This window comes from Sciurus vulgaris (genome assembly GCF_902686455.1).
Source record: "Sciurus vulgaris genome assembly, chromosome: 7".
Taxonomy (NCBI): domain Eukaryota; kingdom Metazoa; phylum Chordata; class Mammalia; order Rodentia; family Sciuridae; genus Sciurus; species Sciurus vulgaris.
The window spans coordinates 101,930,450-101,953,118 of record NC_136467.1 but is presented as its reverse complement, the minus strand read 5'-3'; the positions used below and the strand labels follow the sequence as shown (position 1 = coordinate 101,953,118).

The 22,669-nt window shown below is 34.1% G+C and overlaps 1 protein-coding gene across 4 annotated transcripts in view; it reads right to left on the bottom strand.

The window, feature by feature from the left end:
- The window catches only part of COL21A1 (collagen type XXI alpha 1 chain), a 169,400-nt gene that overhangs the window by 26,536 nt on the left and 120,195 nt on the right, over nt 1-22,669 (bottom strand). Inside the window, exons 3-5 of one of the 4 annotated variants that reach the window (XM_079148067.1) lie at nt 12,065-12,118; nt 4,812-4,948; nt 4,193-4,215 (exon numbers count right to left, since the gene is read on the bottom strand). In XM_079148067.1, coding sequence (XP_079004193.1) covers nt 4,193-4,215; nt 4,812-4,836 — 48 coding nt within the window. In that variant the 5' untranslated portion in view covers nt 4,837-4,948; nt 12,065-12,118. Of the gene's footprint in view, nt 1-4,192; nt 4,749-4,811; nt 4,961-12,064; nt 12,119-22,669 lie in introns of those variants that run through there. The other 3 variants (XM_079148068.1, XM_079148069.1, XM_079148066.1) reach the window with 3 other exon arrangements.

Genomic DNA, 22,669 nt, shown 5'->3' with positions numbered 1-22,669 from the left:
GAACTGGTCCCGAATTGTCAATATTTTGGGACTACTCATGTTTATATACATCAGAAAGTGTCACCAGTTTGACATTATATGTTGTAGAAAGAGGCCAAGGGCATCATAGGAAGGAAAGGCTCTTTGTATTTGCAAAGCTATTTCCAGTTTTGGCATGACTCCTCCACGCCTACGGCAGTTCTACCATCTTTAAAAACCAAGATAGTCTAAACAATGTTACTGTTACAAAACTGTTGTTTCTTAAGATCAAGACAAAAAGACATGTTTCCTAAACTAAAATAACCCTTACCTAAAAACCCAGAGAAGGCAGAGGACCACCCACAGAGGAAAGGACAGAATTAAGAGCCTGCGAGAGACAGTGCACTGACTGTCACATCATGGGAAAATTCTATCACTGCCCCATCCAAAAAAGTCCAGAAAAATCACCTGCCCCTTTATGTCAGCAAGTAAAATGAAATGCCTATGAAAACCATCAATGAGTTCAAAGGAACATATACAAAGAGATATAGAAAAACTGAAAAATGATACCATTTTAAAAGAAAATATTCCAAATAATACCAAGGCTATTTTAAAATGGGTTTGACCCTCTGAAAACCTGAAAAGAGTAGATCACAATTTTTGGAGACATGGACTGTCACTGTATAACTCAAAACAAATTATGGAGAGCTGTTCACTAAGAAAACCAAAAATGGAGTTTTCAGAGGTCTTTACAGCTGACTCAGTTGTGGAATAACAGTTACACACCATTTTCCCAAGAAATCTAAAAACTAAATAAATTCTCATATGAGATAAACGTTATCAAACAAAAATACTTTAAAACACCAAATCAAGGGTGAAGGTAGTTTGATGAAGAAAATAAACTAATGAATGAATTTGAACCTTAATTTATACAGTAAAAAGTGAATGCTAAATCTTTGAAAATATTATCTATTATCTTCTTTGCACTTTTACTTATAACCTCACATTCTTAAGTATATGTGCTACTCCACCTAAATCCTTGCACTGCTTAATTGTTTAACTGAGTTCATAGTGAATTTTGTTATGTTTATGTAGTACATATCCCCACCTTCCTATAGAAAAATAATGATAGACTAATGATTATCAAATAGAAGCATTTAAAGGAAATAGAAATTTAAAGGAAATGACACTAGTTTTCTACTGATCCATTAAAAAAAAAAAAAAAACCTGCATTTAGTGACTTGAAAACACAAATTTGCTGTCTTACAATTGTGTGGGTCAGAAGTTGAATGAGTCAGCAGAACTGTGCTACTTTCTGAGTCTGTAGGCAAGAGGCAGTTTAGTTTCCTGACTGTTCTGGTCATTGGTATAATTCAGTTCCTTGCAGTTGTGGGATCAAAGACCCCATTTTCTTGTTGTCTGTAAGCTGAGGGTCATTCCCAGCTTCCAGAGGCTGACACATCTCTTGGCTATGATCTCATTGCTCCATCTTCAAAGTCAGGAAGGGTGGATCAGGTTTTTCTCAAGTCACATCTTTTTGACACATTCCACTTTTGCATTTTGCGAGTTTTAATCATTTGTGATCATACTGATTCCCCTTAGACAATTCAGGAAAATATCTCCTATCTCAAGGTCATTAAATTTAATCACATCTGCAAAATCTCTTTCCACATAAGGTAATATATTCACAAATTCCAAGGATTAGGATGTGCATATCTTTACGGTGGAGAAAAAGAGGATGTCATTATTTTGCCTACCACAAAAATATCTAATATCAAAGGATCAGATAGTTTCTACATGATTTAAACTCCGTTAAGCCTTAACCAGATGGAAGATAATCTAAATTAAAATTATGAGGCTACTAATCCTAAAACTAGTCAAAAATAATATCTAAGAGAAATCTACAAATTAATTTGTTAATGTAAATACAAATGGATTCACCATAATAAGTAAATCATGTAATAGTGCATTAGACCAATCAAGACCAAGTAGGGTTTGTTTCAGAATATGAAGAGAGTTCAACCTTAAGAAATAATTCTAATATCACCCAAAACACTCCTCCCCTCCTTTGTTTATCATTGCATGTATGAATATGTAACAAATCCCATCAGTATATACAACTATAATACACCAATAAAAAATGTGGGAAAGCAAAAAAAGTAATAAATCCATATAATATGCTATCTCATCATTGATTACTATTTTAATAACATAGAGAAGAAACATCCAAAATCATCTTATAAGATACTAAAAATGCATCTTCTCAAACTTTTCATGCAGTATTTGTGGAAAATCTCTCAATTATCTAGGACTAGAACTTTGTAAACCAGAATCTGAATAAGTAAGAAATATAAATTATATCATACTTGGGGAAATACTAGATATTTCTGCTTAAATTTAGAAATAAAGCATAGACTATGTATTCAACTAGCAATTCCCCTTGTAGGAATATATCTTTCAGGGAAAACTTTGCATAAGAATGAGGGAATATATGTATCATCAATAGGATGAAATATAACCATGCTATAGATAAAATCAAATGAGATTTTATATTTTGTCTTATAACCTGATATAGTAAAACATTCACATCATAGTCAAATAAAAGTATCTGTGAAATTGATTTTTTCTTTAAGAAATGTGTATAGCTGGGTGCAATGGCACACACCTATAATCCCAGCAGCTCAGAAGGCTGGGTCAGGGGGACCACAAGTTCAAAGACAGTCTCAGCAACTTAGGGAGGCCCTAACAACTCAGGTAGATTGTTTCAAAATTTAAAAAAAAAAATTTTTTTTTAAAGATCTGGGGACGTGGTTCAATGGTTAAGTGCCCCTGGGTTCAAACCTTGGCACAAAAGGAAAAGAAAAAGAAACATGTATGAATTTTTGTTCACATATTTGTATGTGCAAAGAAAAAGTTTGGAAGTAATCTTGTAAAAGGGATAACAGTTGTTACTGATAGGAATGGGATTGAGGTCATTTAGGCCAACTTTCAAATTCAAAGTACAACTTTAGTATATTATGAATATTTAAATAGTTAAAAGCTATAATGATAAATAAAAATAATAAATTCATGCAAGTAATGAATATAGCTAATAAGATATAATTTATATAATAAAAATGGCTCATAATTTTTGTATCAAAATCTTAAAGAATATCCAAAGAATTTTTTCCCTCACATAAATCATCCAAAAATTTTTTTCAAAATAAAAGAGTAAAGGATTTAAAGGCTGTGACTGTCATTTGGTAAAAGAACTTAGACCAACTAAAAGAAAGGCTATTGCAGACTCAAAGATCTCAGTGGGTAGATCTTAATACAATTCACTTGCTGTGACATCAGAGAGTAACACACTTGATTAATTTTCATGCATCAGTAGGTTATTCTCACAAACAAGTCTCACACATTGCTAAGTATACTGTGTTCCCAAAGCCATCAGTATTTCTTAAGGAAGGGAAAACACTGTCATTAAGAAGCACTTTCTTCAAAAGAAGAGCTAAGAATTTGACATTTATTCCTCTTGTAATTTCAGGGCTCAATAAAACTTCTTTCCAATTATAAACATTTGCATAGAAAAGACAATTTTTCAAATAAATGTTTTAATAAATAAAATGTTTTAATACTTAGTGATTCTTCAAATTATAATATTCAAAAATATTTATTCAGAATGCAAAAATAATCAGTGCCACAGACACAGTTTCTAAATTCAAAGCCCATAAAGTTGCTTTATAAAGTTGTTTAATAGTTTTACTATACCAATGATATTTATATTATTTTAGATAGGAAAGACTCAAACAAATCCATAATTAAACCTGATGGGGCTTTATTATCTTATACAATGACTAACATTTGCTTGGTATGGTAAATAAAACAGTATATTTTCACAGTTATTACAATGGCAAATGTCATATTTTGGTAGATCAAAAACCTGTAGATATTGCTTGCAAATTTAATCACTTCTATAGATACACATCTATAGATACACATTTAATTATGTGGACATTCACATAATTAAATTCAGATAAAGCCAGTTTCACAATTCATTCTAAGAGTTATTCTCAATCTGGTTTAAAAAAATAATCAACAGAACCCAGAGATTATTACAATGGTAAAGACAAGTGAATTTTTAAATCATATAATCTAAGTTGTTAAAAGTGGTTTGTCTTCGCACCAAGTGCTGTGTGAAATTCCTAAGAGCAGATATGAATTTCATGTTAAAGTTGGTTCACTCAACACATACTGAGGCTGTGCCATACCCAGAGCCTGAAAGAGGGTGGAAAAAAGTATTACAAATCTGTACAAAATATTTAAATATCATACCACACAACTACAATAGAATTATGGGGTATATTCCCTTTATCTTTCTTCCCAATCTAAACAAACGAACAACAACAAAAAAAAAAAAACCCGCAATCAAGTGGGCAAATAAGCCATCTCTACATTACTAGTTTATTTAATAAGTAGATTATGCCACACAGGAAATCACTATGGCAATTCCACATTAACTTTCCCCAAGAATTTCATGAATGTTTTCTGGCTTTATACATAAAAACAATACGTCAAATAATCAGACCACAGAAAAGGTGATTAAACAAAAGATCTACTTGTCTCTTAAGTAAATGATGACTTGGACTAGCTTAGTAGTTAACATTACACCACAGAGACAACCATAACATGTGGGTTAGCAAGAATTTGAAAGGCATGAGGAAAGGAAGCAACAGAAGACTCCATGAGCTCGTGTTCTCAAACATGCTGCAGTGAAACCATCTGTTTGTTCTGAGAAACATGAAAAAAACAAACATTTCCATAATAAAAAGGCAAAAGACATATTAAGGATTTAATTAATATTATGAACTCACCTTCACAGATCCAGAAAATGTGCATCCTTTATCCTTGAGGAGCTCCAAGTTCAGGTCTCAGTTCAGACAGTGGAACCGAATCCCTGCCTACAAATCTTCACCATGAGCCATAAGGCTCCCTGTCCAAAAGGGTCTGGCTGGTGAGCAGAGAATGAGCAAGTATTTAGCTCAGACTGCCTGATGAAAAATATTAAACTAAATACAACAAGGAAGGAACACCAAGACAAGAATAGCTATGATGATGAATTAGCAATAGAAATTTTGATACTATGGTGATTTGATTGGCATCAATTGGCCAAAGCAAATATGGTCAGCAGGATAATTGGTTCTAAAAGTTAATTTAGTTGAAAATGAGTGTTCTTTATTATTTTTCATTTAGTGGTAAACTGGGTTTACTGCTATCCTCATGTTGCTAGTTTCTAACCAGCTACTGAGCTGCCTAAGATATAATCATGGTGATTTCGTGAAAAAGTCAGGAAAACACACTTCCCGTATTTGAAGATTTTTTAAAACAACCTGATCATCCTGCATTCCTTGGTATAGAAGTTAAAACGGAATCTGACAAGTTAGCATCTTCTAAAAAAATGCTCATGGTAGCAAATAAGATACAATGAAGCAACAACAGACATCAAAATCCCACTGGGGGAGTGAAACTCAGAGTAACTGAAAATTGATTAAACCCTATGATGTTTGTCCATGTAGATCCATTTTGGCATACATTTATATATTATTTCTTAACTGTGATTTATATGCCTAGTACACTGAATATTATACATTTAAATTACCTCAACTTTGCAATATCAAGAATACTACAATAAAATATGAGCAAAAACTAAATGTAATAATGTAAAAATACAGAAAATGAAAAGTGGACAAATTAAATTTTTAAAACTGCATGTTAATTTAACAAAATTGATGGTAATATTGGTGACCACAGGTTCTCGCTTTTAAACAAATTGTCATTTAAACCAAGTTTTTTTTTTTTAACTTGCTGTAAACCTAAATTTTTTTTGTTTTTTTTCTTTAAGATAGGGCCTCACTATGTTTCCCAGCCAGTCTCAAGCAACTCTCCTGCTTTAGCCTACCACCATGCCTGGCTCAGTAAACCCAGTGTTTTTTATAAATATATGGCCTAACAAGAGTTTGTAATACATATTCATATGCATGTTTACATAAGTTGATTGCATAAAATTATTGTTAAGGATTAACAATGTACTAGTTTCCTCATGGCTGCTATAACAGATTACCATGAATTTGATAGATTAAAATAATAGATTTTATTCTCTTACAATTTAACAGTACAGAAGTCTGCATTCAAAGCCTTAACTGGGCTGTGTCCACCTCCCCTAGAGATTCTGAAGAAGAACCCATTCCATGACTTGTGGGTACATCATTCACTCCAACCTCAGCCACCATGATCACACTGAGTCCTCCTCTTATATGTGTGAAAATTTCCCTTGTCTCATTCTCACAGGGACACCTATGATGTGATGATATTAGGGTCCACTGGGATAAGCCAGTATGATCTCCCTATCACAAAGTGCTTCATTTAATCATATCTACAAAGATCCTTTTTTTGCAAATATGGTAGTATTTTCAGGTTTCAGGTGTAAGGACATGATATCTTAAAGTGGGGTATACAGTTTTCAAACTAACACAGTCCACCCTCTGACCCTGAAGATTCAAATATACCTCAACCCAATAGCCCCCAAAATCTCAACTCATTTCAGTGAAGTTCAAATTCTTACCTAAACAAAATCAGCTCAAAATAAATTTGTTTCATTTTATAAATCAGGTAAGGGTGTGATAACATCCTAGAACAAAATCCTTTTTCCATTTGTGAACCTGTAGACTAGAAAGCAAGTTATTTACTTCCAAAGCACAAATGTTGAGATAGTGTAGGATGACAGTTATAGACATTCCCATTCCAAAAGAAGAAAAATGGAAGGAAGAAAGGAGTCACTGGTCCCTAGCAATTTTAACATCCAGCAAGGAAAATTCCCTCAGATTTTAAGGCCTGAAGCTAGTTCTAGGCATGAGGATCTGACCTCTGAACCTGTGATTCCCATCTTGGAATCACTATTCTTTCTTGAAGGTAATACATCTGAACAGCTGAGTAGTTTATCTGATTGTTTTCCTGCCTACAGAATTTGGAGAGTACAACAACCTTCCTTCATTTCACCTTGTCTCCATGCCATTCAGTCCAAACTGGCAGTATTTTTGCTGACATCAAATACTTAATATTTGTAGGTCTCCTGTATCTCTCATGGGGATTCATGCAATTAGACAAGAGGTTCTTCCACATGTTTTTCCTGGATAATCTCATCTTTATTCAGGAATTCTACTGGGATGGTTGGGTCAATCCAGGAGGCATACTCCTAATCTATTTAGGACCAGTTAAAGTTGAGTCAATCATGTTCTTAGCCTTTCTGCCAGCATGCTTTTCTAACAGCAAAACTACCCATTTTTGATATCTCCTGCATATGGATAAGCTGAGACATTCCCAAATCATCAAGTGCTGGCTCTTGTTGGCTTAACAGTTTTTCCTCAGCTTACCACTTTCTCCTTACACTTTACTACAAGGAACAAAAAGAAATCAAGTCATACCTTCACCACTTTGCTTGGAAATCACCTCAGCTAAATATTCACTAAGTCCCACTTTCTACACAACTATAATCCAGAGATCTATGGCAAGGAATTAGCTCATGCAATTGTGCAGACTGGCTAAGTAACTACCAAATCCACAAGATGAGCCATCAGGAGGGGCAGTTGAATTACACTGCACTACATTATTTATTTATTTTTGAAATGGGGTCTATCTTGGCTAGGCTGATTTCAAACTCCTGAACTCAAGTGATCCACCCTCCTGAGGCTACAGGCATGTGATCCACTGTTTCTAATTAAAAATTTTATCAATATTCATTTTTATGAATCTATTCTTTTTAATTACTCAAAGACTTAGATCACCTCCCAAACATCTTTATTATTATCTAGATATGTTCCATTTCAAAATGCCTTAAGTGATTCCTGGCTAAAATTAATTCTTCTTGTTCTATTCCTGTTATTGCTTTGTGTTTCTGTGCCTTCAACCATGCACTAAGACATGTCTTACCCATACCCAGTTGATCCCCAAGTCCTGCTACTACTGCTTTAGTTCATTTGAAATCAGTCCATTCTCTCACTCACAATTCTGAAAGTTCTTGCCTTTGTTGGTATTGAGGTGACAGAGCTCAGCTAGACTGTGGCCAGGCTTTGTCCTCTCTTGACCCACCCTTACTTCCTATTTGCTGTTGGCATTTTTCTAAAATCTAAACCTGATCAACCCACTTCCCTACAAAAACCTTTGAATGGCTCCAAATAACTCAGACAAAAGGCCCTTCATGACCTGACCTCTACCTATCCCTACGACTTCATCTATTTCTATTCCTTCCACTCTGTCAACTCTAGTCAGCCTGAACTAGCACTAGCTCTTCTGAGAGTATCATGCCTTCTTTTACTTCTCTGCTTTGGAACATGCCACATGCTCCTGCCTTGCCAACTTATTGCAGCTCGACAACTCCTATTTATCTTCCAAACTTTGGAATGCACCATGTACAATGTAAATAAATAAACTACACTGTGTGCGAATTTTGTCTGTTAAAGGTATTATTTTAAAGAAAGAACACATCCCTTTCAGTGATACCCCCAATTACATATAGAGTTATACACATTTTTACAATTTTTCAAGACCCTGTGCCTCGTTCCATAGCATCCATGCCAGGTTGTCATCTATTGGGTCATCTGACTTTTCGAAGGCAGTCTAACCTTCACATTCTCTTGAGTTAATATAATATCTAGCACAAAGTAAGTACTCAGTAAATGCTTTTGTAAGAATATTTTTAATTGTTGAAGGACCTTTTTATTTTATTAATTTCTTTATATGCAGTGCTGAGGATTGAACCCAGTGCCTCACACATGTGAGACAGGGCTCTACCACTGAGCTACAACCTCAGCCCAAGTAAATGCTTTTTGAATGAATACCTGATAACTGATGTGATCCTTAAACACAGTCATTCAAGGCTGAAATCAATTGTAATTAAAATAGCAAGTGTTCAAATTTAGGTTATGGTTAACAGAATTGAAGTTAATTGGATATTAATTGCTACACCTAATGTAAATTGCTTTTAGGATTGAATTGTTTTTAGGAATGATCAATACTAGCCTTAAAATTCAAAAAACTGGAGTGCAAATGTGCTTGTAATTTAAAGCAACATAATCATTTCCCAATGAAATACAGTCTTTGCCCTCAGTTTGAATTCCAGGATATGGTGTTCATATGTATCAATCTGCTTACAGGGATGAATCACTATGAGATTGCCATAAGCTGTGTTTAATTAGCTTTAAAGCATTTTTTTAAGAGCTTCTGTCCTTCCAATTTAAGCTCCATTAATTTTCTTGGCTGCCACATTGCAGAACAAATATATTGAACATGTCCTTTTTAGTCAGACCAAAGCATTCATTTACAAATCCTTAAAACCAGTATTCACACAAAATGGAAGTCTTCATTTCTTTGAATCACAAAACAAATAAAAATTAGGGGGTTTTCTTTATTCGTTTTCAAAACCTTTCTACAAATGGCAAAGATCAATTTTTGCAGCATAATGTTTCTAAAAACCACATTTTCATTAATTGTCAAAATAAAAGAATTGCTCATAATGTTACACATTCTTATTTGGAAGTGAAGACAGACCAGAAGGATGGGGCAAATATGCCAGACATGGGCAAATTTTAGATGCATTATCTATTAATTGCTTTCCCAACAGACTATGGTTCCTGACTTAGAAAACCTGATTTCCTTTTTACCATGCATCAGGAGAGAGAGGGGAGCTGGGGGAAAAGAATAAGGGATCCCTCTGCCTTTCCATCTGGCAGGCTGGCCTGGGAGAGTTGCTAAGAATCTCACTCACTAACTCCCAGTTGTCTACTTGGTTTAGAAGAAGAGATTGAATCTATATAGCCACTATCCCATTCTGATCGTTTCTTGCCTTAGCCCCCTTGTCGGCCTATCTTTTTGAACATCCTAGTTTCCTTTCTGTTTTGTTTATTCTTTGACCATTTGTTATTCCCCACTAGGCTGTAAGCCTTGGAGAGGCAGTCCTGTGATTCTGTCAAATATTAGAAGAATGCAGCTAACATTGGTAGGAATGAAGAAAAGGGAAAATTTAAAATCTGAAGAGCCACACTGCCTTTGATGGAAATTTATTCCAGTGCAAAAGCTCTAGACAGGGATAAGTCATGCAGGGAAAGAGCATATGCAGACCAGTTCGGCTTCTGGCACAAAGTGAGGTATGGGCAGTCGGAGGGAAGGAAGCACCCCTAAGCACCCTCATTTCCCATTAAATATTCTTTCCTCTTCTCTGGTTTTATTAAAAAGAATTGAAAAAGTTTTGTTTTCAAAGTACATGCATTCTCCTCATATCACAATATGGCTTACATAGATTTGCTGGTCAGTCTTCCCTTTATAGCATTATTTCTACGGGAAAATGAGCCACAGATTCCAAATAACTAAGTCACAAACATTTACAAAGTGGTTGCTTCACAGATTATAACCTGGTTCTCAGCAACCCCTCCCCTATCTCTGTATCTACTTCTCTATATCTCTTTCTCATCATATTCTTTCTGTTGAAAAAAGAACATATTAGTCACACCCAAGCTCATATTCAATTAGCAAGTCCTAACCAAGTTTTCTCTTCAGTAATGATGATTATGGCTCAGGAATACTGAGCCACACTACGGAACTTATCTTCTGTTAACACTCTGGTTGAGGCCTTATACCCCAGGCCTAGTCTGTCAAAATGGCCCAGGAATTGTTGCCCTGATTCCAATCTCTTCCTTTTCATCCACTGTATACAGTAGCTCATAAACTGCCTCTAAATCACTTCTTATATGTGGTAGTGGCAGGGGTAATTCAGATGCAATCTCTCCTAAACCAAGTAGACACTCCTATCTAGTTTCATCCTACCACCCAACCTGGACCCTTCTCTACAGCCTTAGCACATTATTAAGATAATTTCATGGTTGCTTGGGCACATCTGTAATCATCACAACCTGTGTGTTTTCACTCATGTTAATCCTCTCTCATTCTTCCATTCATGACCAAACCTAGCACCAAATCTTTGGTAAAAATGTATTAACCATCCAAGATACAGTATTATCTTCTAATGCCTCTTCAGTACTTAGGGCTGACCCCCATGCATTTGTATGATGTTTTTACAATTTTGGGGGGTTTCCTAGGTAAGACTCACAACAAGCCTATGAAAAGGGCATTGTAAGCACAATTCAGAAGAAAAGGAAGGTATTCAGAGGTGTAAAACTTGACTTACAGGGCTTACACAGGTGGAACATGGCAGAGATTGGCTTTAAACCTTGGTCTTTTGAGTCCACTACAAGTTCATACATAGCATTGATGACAAAAAGCCTTAAGTTAGGAAACATTTGCATCCTTTATTTCAGCTTCCAAATCAGACTATATACTTTATAAAGGTAGTAGCTCTATATAGAATTGGATCCAGTGCAATACAATACCCACAATATGAATTCAGTGAAATTTGAGTAATTCTTAGAGTAATCAATTCCTTTACCTTGTTTAAGATACCTTGGTGATTTCTCTCTCCATCTATGTCTTATCTATATTTAGATTTTGAACTCTCAACTCATAAATACTATATAAATAATATCTAGCTATCACTTCACTTCTTGACCTAGGTCCCCCCAAAGCAGATGTGAATTCCCTGAGGACAGATAACTTTGATGATTAAAATGAGATCAACTGGTGTTTAAATGTTGGCCATGAGTTTTAGGAATAAAGGAGGGGGGTCCTGTATGTCCAAAACCCATCTGAAGTCAAGAGTTATCTAGGGCACTTGCTAAAAACACAGAAATCTAGGATTCAGTCAGTACTCTCTTAATCACGTCTCTGCACTCCTTTTATTGAAGATGCAATCTCTGACAGCCTACTAAGAAAAGGCAGACATGTGGCAAAGCAAACTGACTACAGATCCAGGAACAGACCATGATGTTTACGAATGGCTTATCTGGGCCTGAGCATTTGTGGTCATGATTCATACCCCATGCAACATTCTCCCAGGTTTATGAAAGAGGGAGGATTCAATCTTTCAGTATGTTACAGTGTTCCACAAACCCTTCCACAACATCCAAACTCTGGAAGTCAGAAAGAGAATTTAAATGTCATGACTTGCCAAGAAGGTACTCACAGGCTCTCCCCGTGGTCCATCCTGCCCTGGTGCACCTGGGGATCCTGCTTCTCCCTGTAAATGATTTAATAAAAAGAAAATTCCATTTTTAGGATGACTTACTAAAATAAAAATACATTTTAAAAATTACGTATTAAAGCATGGTAGACACAAATGAAAATAAGAATTACTTTCAGATTATTGAATAATAACTTTTCCTGACATCAAATAACCTTTTCAAAGTTCATAAGGTGACTATATACATAGCAAAAATTTATACCTGGTGGCAGACAATTGACTTATGTTATAAAATAACTGTGAGCCTGTTTAGTAATTATTAGGAGAATAGATATTCTTATCTTCAATGTAAATGTGACCAATGTTCTATATTAGGCCTTTTATATCTATTTTGATCTTAATCTTTATTTTAAAAATGGTCTTCCTACTGGACCTAATTTGATGTTGCTTTTCAAGAGTTGCATTTTAAAATCTAAATAAAACTTATAAGTAGAGTTACTTATAAGTTATTACTTGAAATTGTCTAGTCATTAATTCAGTGTTTACCTATTTAAAACAAACACCTAAAATGAATATTTTTAGGTAATTGTCAATACTTTTTAATAGTTTTCAGTTATATACCTTTACATTATTATACTCAGATTATTTAAACATCTTGTTTTATATCCACCTCTGTTAAGATAAAAAAATTCCCACACGAATCAATTGCTAATATATACATAGTATCTAACACCCTATCTAATAAAACAATAAGGATTAGTTGAATATAATCCTAACACATAATATCCACAGATTAATACAGCTAAACTGTCTGAATAAAATTAAAGCAGTAGAGGAGCTTCATGATCCCCCAACATCTAGAACATTTAAACCTAAGAGTAAAAGTCATGATTTTGCTTCTGTCTAACCAAGTGCTGCATCACAAGCCAAGTTTACTGTGAGTAGTTATTTCACACCTACTTCACATCAGAGGGAACATTCTCTCCTAAGTGAACAGAAGAGTAAGAAAAATAAAGCATCTTTCTTACAAATATCTCAAATACCTGTGCTGAAACAGGTTTAAGGGGGAAAGAGCCTCAGAATATATGCATGGAAGCATATTCCTACTTTATTTCCATAGTTTCAAATTCCCCAAAATTGTAGAAAATGAAGCAAATTGAACAAACATAATCAGTAGTCAGAAGAAAATTTAACCATATCACCTGTATAAACCAAGATTCTCTCACGTCTATGAATTCTTACATTTCATTAGCACAATGAAATATCAACCAATGCCAAATATTTTATCTGTTCCACTTTTATTTACAAACACCAGATGACAGTTGAGGATAAAAGCAGCAAAGAGTGTTTCCCTGCTGGTCCAATGGTCCTACAGAAAAGCTTATGAAAATGTCAGGCAAAGAAAAAAGGTACTTTGGGTCCATTTAGTTTGAGAGATATACTTTTTAAAAGCCTGAAAAAATAGAGAAGAGGGTCATAAAAGTTCTTAAATACTATAAAGGAATGATAAAATATCTAAACTTGACTCTATCAATAATAATGAAGACTCGTCCAAGTCACTGGTTTTCAAATATGGTCCTGAGATAGGCTAGACCTGGCTCACTAGCTTCTTTCTCCACAGGAAAACTTCTTCAAAATGCAAAGTTTCAGTTTGCAGGAGGTGCTGATACTGCTGGCCTTGGGACCACGCATTGAGGGCTAGAGCTCTGGTCCAGATTTCAAGATACAGACTTACAGATACTTTCTGACCTTATAAATCCCTCTCTTTGGTGAACTATTGTTGCATTGTATAGCTGTACACTTAGTGCTAAGTGTTATGATGGCCAGATTGTTCAGCAGGTATCTTGTTTACATGAGTGCTGTTTTCCCTATTTGCCTTTTTTAAAGGCAAGAAACTCATCTTACATGATTTAAAAAAAAAAAAAAAATTTCCTACCATGCTTGAAATAGCTGCAAACATAAGACTATATGTCCTCTTCCTTACACCCACTGGAGCATGTCAAGGAAGAAGCAATTGACTACTGATTCTTAAGTGCTCAATTTCAAGGGAATAAAAGAAATGAAAAAAATATTTGTGTATAGAGTTATAGCATTTGCTGTTGGAAAATTATGCAGATTAATTATATGGTTAGCCAGTGAATCTTTACCTAGGAAGATTATCTTCATTCTTTTAATACTGTATTTTAATGATGGTTCATTCAGAGATGAAAAGAAAATTTGACCCTTTCCCCTAAAATAAAAATGGAATACACAACTAGCCTGGGAAATTCAGAATTACACCCAGAACTTAACCTGAACACTTGACTGATTTCCTGACCTGGAAAACCTGGTATGGGTCAGTTGTTTGGTTTATGGAAAAACATAAAACACAGTTCCACTCCCGACATCATTTTTCTATTCTATTAACTTCTTTTCTGATATAAAATAATTGAAAAACTGTCATGTTTAGCATTTTCCCTCAATCTGATTTCTACAGCTAATGTCTAAGATGATTTATTCCATAACGGACCCATAATTTTTTAAAAAAGGAACTTTAACCAAAAACAGACACATGAAACTTGCACTGCATATGTATTTCTTTTCATACTATGGTCGTTGGTACTTACCCACAAAAATAAAAGGACAGTGAGTAATTTAGATCACAGCCATAGCAATCCTCAAAATCAGGTGGAAGGTATGGTTTACTGACCATGATAATACAATTGGAGGAAGATCCTTACTTTCTATTAAAAAAATGCTTTATTTTGACTTTGATCTTACTGCATGGTTTATTCTTAGTATGTAAACAAATCTCAAGCATACTTAAGGACGTACTGAAGATGTTAGGCTGGTGAAGCTTCTCCAGGCTGACCAAATAAACACAGACAAGATGTGTGGAAGGAATTGTGTGCAGGGCTGCACCCAAACCAGGCATGGGATTCTCACTCTGCCGCAGAACCGACTGTGCATATTGAACAAAATCCTTTAATTTCACTGAACATGAATTAACATATTAAGTACCACTGGCACCCCCAACTTCACCAATTTCTTTCTTTTTTTTTAGAAAAATGGAATACGAGATTTTATGAGAGTGCTTTGCACAAGTCTAGCCAAAAAGGGCAGATCACTGATATCAAGAAATTGGGGTTTTAAAAATCCTTTACTCATGATTTGTTTTAGGCTACTTTATTTTCAAATGGCATATATTTAATTTCATATATAATTTCATATATTAATATATGCCATTTCAAATGGCATGTATTAATTTCAAACCATATGAAATGCTATGGTTTGCCATAATAAATTAGGAAAAAGAAATATTTTTAAAAATTAGGTTAGTCCTCATATAAATCTAGTTTCACTGTCATAAAAAATAATGGAATCACCAGTTTCATCATCATTTTCTATATTTGGGGGAAAATATTTGGATGTAACATCATTTTTCAATAATTTGCTAAAAGGAATTTTTATTAGTTATTAAATGATGTCTACACAATCTTAAACAAGTTATTTAATCTTTCCATTACTTGAATTTGTCATCTATAAAAGGATAAAAATATTTTTCCCTTTTAACACAAAATGATTCATGATATTAATGAGCAAATTCACATAAAGTAATGGGGAAAGCTGGGTGTGGTAACCAATGTGTGCAATCCCATAACCCAGGAGGCTGAGGCAGGAGGATTACAAGTTTGAGGTCAGCCTCAGCAAAATAGCAACACCCTGCCCCAAGGTGAAAAGGACTGAGGATGTAGCTCAGTGGTAAAGTGACCCTGGCTTAATCCCCCGTAGCACCCCCCAAAAAAAATTTTTTTAAGTACAGGGGAAGGAGCCAGGCATTAGGTAAATATTGAAAAAAATATATATGTATATATATCTTTTGTTGCAATTTGTCTTTTCTGATAATTTACTTTCATCTCCAACTTAAAAACCACATTTCATTATTTGAACCGTTCTCTAAAATTCTTACCCCTTTACACCTCACCATTCAGTCACTGTGGTTGTTTATGCAAATTCCAGTGTTGAGTAAACCAACCTGAAGTCTGCCTCAGACCTTTCCCTGTTCTAGGTTTGGGGGAAATAGCATTAAAATCACACAGCTTAAACCAGACTTTGGTGCAACTTTCATATTTGCTTCATCTCCTCTCTGTCACATTTTCCATAGATATATAGTAAGTTTTTGCTATAGAAAAGGTTCTCTAATTAACAATACTCTTGGTTCCCTTTCTTCTTTCAATAGGTGAAAACACCTAATAAAAAAAAATGGGATTAAAACACCTGCCATCAAACCAACTTACTATCTGCACATATACCTGTCTGTGCCTCTCTTTTATTGCCCTCAATGGGTGTTCATCATCTAAAATAATCCCTTCCAACTTTGCTCAGTGCCCTGTTCCTTCCCCTTCTCAAAATGAGAGGGAGCTCCTTCACAGGCTCTGTTTACTGGACATCTTCCCATGAAAGTACCATAGGAAACTAAAGTGAATACATTATTGTTCCCACTCCGACTTCCCAGCAGAAAGCATGACAAATCATTCCAATAAATAATTTCACTAATTTAAAAAAATGTTAACTTCACTATAAATAAAAAAAGGAGACACTAGAACTAAGAGGCCTAGTAAGTCATCCAAATTTTACACCCGGCTTATTATTACAGATACAAATATATAAGATATTTCAAACTATAGAAGAGTTGGCAGACAATATGCAAGAAAGGAAGTTAAGAACAACTAAAAGAAAAAAACAGAAAATGAAAATCAAAACATTTCCATAAATTTCTCTTACACAAAAAACACAAAGCAGAAGCAAAGTGCAATGAAATGCTATAACCTGAATTAGCAAACCCAGAAGCATTTTCAGCTACTGAAAAAATTAGAAACCAAAAACTTGGAATGAAATGGAGGAAAAAGGAAAATACAAATTAAGAATCAAACTCAGAAAAGTAACTGAAACCAGGTGCATAACCTGCAATGCCCATGACTGGGGGTGCTGAGGCAGGAGGATTGCAAGTTCAAGGCCAACCTGGGCAACTTAGCAAGACCCTGTCTCAAAATAAAAAGTAAAAAAGGGCTGGGGATGTATCTAGTGGTAGAGCATCCATGGGTTCCATCCTTAGTACCATAAACAAAGTAAATAAATCATTGAAAAAATAATCATCTCAGATATGATGAATGTGATAGATAAATTATTAGAAATTATATGAAAAGAGATTTAACTTAAAATTTAAAAAGACACTGAGGAGAAAACTAACCACGGTCAAAAAAAGAAGAAAATATTTGAAAACATAAAACGAATTAGAAAATGATAAAGGTAGAAGACAAAGAAATCTTGTAATTCAAATCCTCCAGACATAAACCCAAACTATTTAACAGAGTTGTTAAATTGTTCCAGAATTTTTTTTAAAAAGCATTGAATATAACTTTCAAAAGCGGTTTGGAGTAATTAAAATTCTTAATTCTAAGATATACTTATGCTATTAAATTTAAAATAAAAGTGGTGTTTTTCACCCCTTTGAACTTCCATGCAGAAAGACAGTTCACCTACTAATGAAAGACAATTAGATTGACATCAGCAATGTACATGATGGCAATGGAGCAACATTTAAGAGAAATGAAAGAAAAACAGTGAGAAACCAAGATAAGAAATTTATGGTTGAAGTTATTATTCAAGTAACGAAAATATAGAAAGACATGTTAAAATGGAAGAATTCATGGAATACCATATGCGCAAACTCTAGGGAATATATTAGAGGACAAACTTCAGCAAACTCAAATGATCATTATGAAATATTGGTAAGGAAGCTGGTAATAAATACTAAGTAAAATTAATTGCAGGTCTGAACTGGTGGTGGGGAGAATGAATAAATAGTTTATATTATATGATCTGACAAAGAAATATGATAATTAAACTGGTAAGAGGAAAATGATAAGGGGAAAGAGAAATAGAATGAATTCATTAATAGTCACGCAGTGGGGTATAATTTAAGTTTAACATAACAAAGAGTAGATGATTAAGTAAGGCAAAAAGGAGACTAAGGGAATTCTGAAATGCACATGTATAATGACTGGAAAGGATATTAGCATAAATACCACCACCACAAAAATATAAATCTTCCTAAATACTAAAGAAATTAAAAGCAAAAAAAAAGGGGGGGCAGATCACACTGAGAAACAGTAAATGCAGTACAACGCACATACAAAGCATAATAAGATTATAGCATAAATATTATCACAACAATAACAATAAACCTATCAATCAATGAATAGAAATAGATAATCTACTAAAAGAAAAAACTGAGTTTGCTTTAAAAAGTAAAACAAACTCTATGCTGAATATAAGCAATGAAATTAAAACAAAGTTACTGAAAGCTAAACAACAGAAAGACTGACAAAGGTATAGCAAGCAAATAAAAATAACCAGAAAGAAGAAGGTACAATCCTGGTATAAGAAAGAAAGCTAAAGGAGACAAAAATGATATTTATAATGCAAATGCTACAATTTAAAATGAAGAAATAATAGTCATGAGTATTTGTGCAACAAATAACAGAAATCACATTCCTGAAATAGAAGATGGAAAGAGAAATAAACGAAAATAACTAATGATAGGACACTCAACAACAAAAAATTAAATTAAAAATCTAAAGAAAACATTCAATAAGGAAGATCTTATGAACGTATATTGAGTTTCACACTCTGAAAATAGAGATTTACCTTCTCCTATGCACAGGGAACATTCCTGAAAATCGAACATACAATGAGTCAAAGAAAAAAATTAAGTGTACAAAGATGAACTACTACAAATAACATTCTTTGATACAGTGCAATGAAACAAGAAATTGGCAACAGGTCAAATTAAAAGGCCTCCAACCTAAAAAATATTTTAAACTCCTTAAATAACTCTTAGGGAAAAACAGACATAAAAATAATAATTGCAGAATTTCTAAAAATTAATGTTTATGAAGATATTCCTCATCAGAATCAAGGGAATAAAATTGAAGCAATCATGAAAAAATCATTTCAGAATTAATTTAATTACTCAGATAAAAAGTAATAAGAAATGAAAATAAATGTATTCAATTCTCAAATCCTTCTCAATTCCAGGGAAAAAATAGACCACAACACAATAAAAGTGGGTGACTTAAACACACCACTCTCACCACTGGAGAGATCCTCCAAACAAAAATTGAACGAAGAAACTATAGAATTAAATAACACAATCAGTGATTTAGACTTAATGGACATATATAGAGTATTTCACCCATTATCAAGTGAATACATTTTGTTCTCACCAGCTCATGGATCCTTCTCTAAAACAGACCATGTGCTATGCCACAAAGCAGCCAGTAGTAAATAAAAAAAAGAAAAAAGAGAGATACTACCTTGTATTCTATCAGATCATAATGGAATGCAAATAGAAATCAATGATAAAATAAAAAACAGAAACTATTCCAACACTTAGAGATTAAAGAATATGCTATTGAATAATGTAATAATAACAGAAGACATCAGGGAGGAAAGAAAAAAATACAACATATCAAATACTCTTGGACATTCTGAAAGTAGTGCTAAGAGGAAAGTTCATTGCATTGAGATCGTACATTAAAAAAATAAAAAGCCAACAACTAAATGACCTAACATTACATCTCATTACATCTCAAAGCCCTAGAAAAATAAGAACAGATCAACACCAAAAATAGTAGAAGACAGGAAATAATTAAAATCAGAACTGAAGTCAATAAAATTGAAACGAGAAACCATTCAAATAATTGACAAAACAAAAAGTTGATTCTTTGAAAAAGTAAACAAAACTGATAAACCCTTAGTCACACTAACAAAAAGAAGAGGGAAAACTCAAATTACCAGAATTCATGATGAAAAAGAAGGATCACAACAGACACCATGAAATACATAACATAATTAGAAGCTACTTTGAAAGTCTATACTCCAACAAAATAGAAAATGTCAAAGACATTAAAAAATTTTTAGACACATATGATTTTCCCAAACTGAATCAGGAAGACATATACAATTTAAACAGATCAATTTAAAGCACCAAAATAGAAGAAGCCATCAAAAGCCTACCAACCAAGAAAAGCCCAGGACCAGATGGATTCTCAACTGAGTTCTACAAGACCTTTAAAGAACTAATGCCAATACTCCTCAAAGTATTCCAGGAAATAGAAAAGGAAGAAATCCTTCCAAAATCATTCTATGAAGCTAGTATCACTCTGATACTAAAACCAGACAAAGACTCACCAAGGAAAGAAAACTTTAGACCAATATCCATGATGAACATAGACGCAAAAATCCTTAACGAAATGCTTGCAAATCACATACAAAAACATATTAAAAGATAGTGCACCATGATCAAGTGGGGTTCATCCCAGGGATGCAAGGTTGATTCAACATCCAGAAATCAATAAACATAATTCATCATATCAATAGACTTAAAGTTAAGAATCATATGATTATGTCAATAGATGCTGAGAAAGTGTGTGATAAAATACAACACCCCTTCCTGCTCAAAACACTAGGGAAAAATAGGGATAGTCGGAACATATGTCTACATTGTAAAGGCCATCAATGCTAACTAAGCACTTGGCAAACATCATTCCAAATGGAGAAAAACTGAAAGAATTCCCTTTAAAAACTGGAACAAGGCAGGGATGCCCTCTTTCACCACTTCTATTCAACATCATCCTTGAAACACTAGCCAGAGCAATTGGACAGACCAAATAAATTAAAGGAATATGAATAGGAAAAGAAGAACTCAAGCTATCTGTCACTATCTGCCAATGACATGATTCTATATTCAGAGGATCCAAAAAACTCCACTAGAAAACTTCCAGAATTAATAAATAAATTTAGCAAGGTAGCAGGATATAAAAACAATATGCATGAATCTAATACATTTCTATTCATAAGTGATGAATCCTCCAAGAGAAATTAGGAAAACTACTCCATTCACAATAGCCTCAAACAAAATAAAATACTTGGGAATTAATCTAATATAAGAGGTGAAAGACCTCTACAATGAAAACTACAGAACACAAAGAAAGAAGTTGAAGAAAACCTTAGAAAATGGAAAGATCTTCCAATTTCTTGGATAGGCAAGATTAATATTGTCAAAATGACCATACTACCAAAGGCACTATACAGATTCAATGCAATTCCAATTAAAATCTCAAAGACTTTCCTCACAGAAACAGAGAAAGCAATCATGAACTTCACCTAGAAGAATAAGAGATCTCAAATAGTCAAAACAATCCTGAGCAGGAAGAATGAAGCAGGAGGTATCACAATACCAGACCTTCAACTATGCTACAGAACAACCGTAACAAAAATGGCATGGTATTGGCACCAAAATAGACAGGCAGACCAATGGTATAGACTAGAAGACACAAAGATGAACCCACATAAATACAGTTACCTCATACTAGACAAAGGAGCCAATAACATACAGTGGAGAAAAGATAGCCTGTTCAACAAATGGTGCTGGCAAAACTGGAAATCCATATGCAGCAAAATGAAATTAAACCTCTGTCTCTCACCCTGCATAAAACTCAACTCAAAGTGAATCAAGAACTTAGGAATTAGATCAGAGACCCTGTACCTAATAGAAGACAAAGGAGGCCCAAATCTTCATCAAGTTGCCTTAGTGACTTCCTTAAAAAGACTACCAAAGCACAAAAAATCAAAGCAAGAATCAATAAATAGGATGGATTGAAACTAAAAAGCTTTTTTTTTTTTTTCAGCAAAGGAAACAATCGCTAATGTGAAGAGAGAGCCTACCAAGTGGGTGAAAACCTTTTCCACATGTACTTCACAGAGAGCACTTATCTCCAAAATTTATAAAGAACTTACAAAACTTTACACCAAAAATACAAAGAACTCAATCAATAAATGGGCCAAAGAACTGGACAGATACTTTACAGAAGAAGACATACAATTAATAAATATATGAAAAAGTGTTCAACATCTTTAGTAATTAAAGAAATGCAAATTAAAACAATTCTAAGATTTACTCTTTCTCCAATTAGAATGGTCATTATCAAGAACACAAACAATAATAGATGTTGGCATGGATGTGGGGAAAAAGGCACACTTTTACATTGCTGGTGGAGTTGCAAATTGGTGCAGCCACTCTGAAAAGCAGTGTGGAGATTCCTCAGAAAACTTAGAATGGACCCAATTTTTGACCCACTTATCCCACTCCTCGGTTTACACCCAAAGGACTTAAAATTAGCATACTATGGTAACACAGCCACATCAATGTTTATAGCAGCTCAATTCACAATAGCTAGATTGTGGAACCAACCTAGATGCCCTTCAACAGATGAATGAATAAAGAAACTATGGTATATATGGACAATGGAATATTACTAAGCCATAAAAAAGAATAATATTATGGCATTTGCAGATAAATGGATGGAATTGGAGAATATCATACTAAGTGAAATAAGCCAATCCCAAAAATCTAAAGGCCGAATGTTTTCCCTGATAAGTGGATGATATATAATGGGGGTGGGGGGGTGAGAGAAGAATAGAGGAACTTTAATTATGTAGAGGGAAATGAGAGGGAAGAGGGGGCATGAGTATGAAAAATGGTGGAATGAGGCAGACATCATT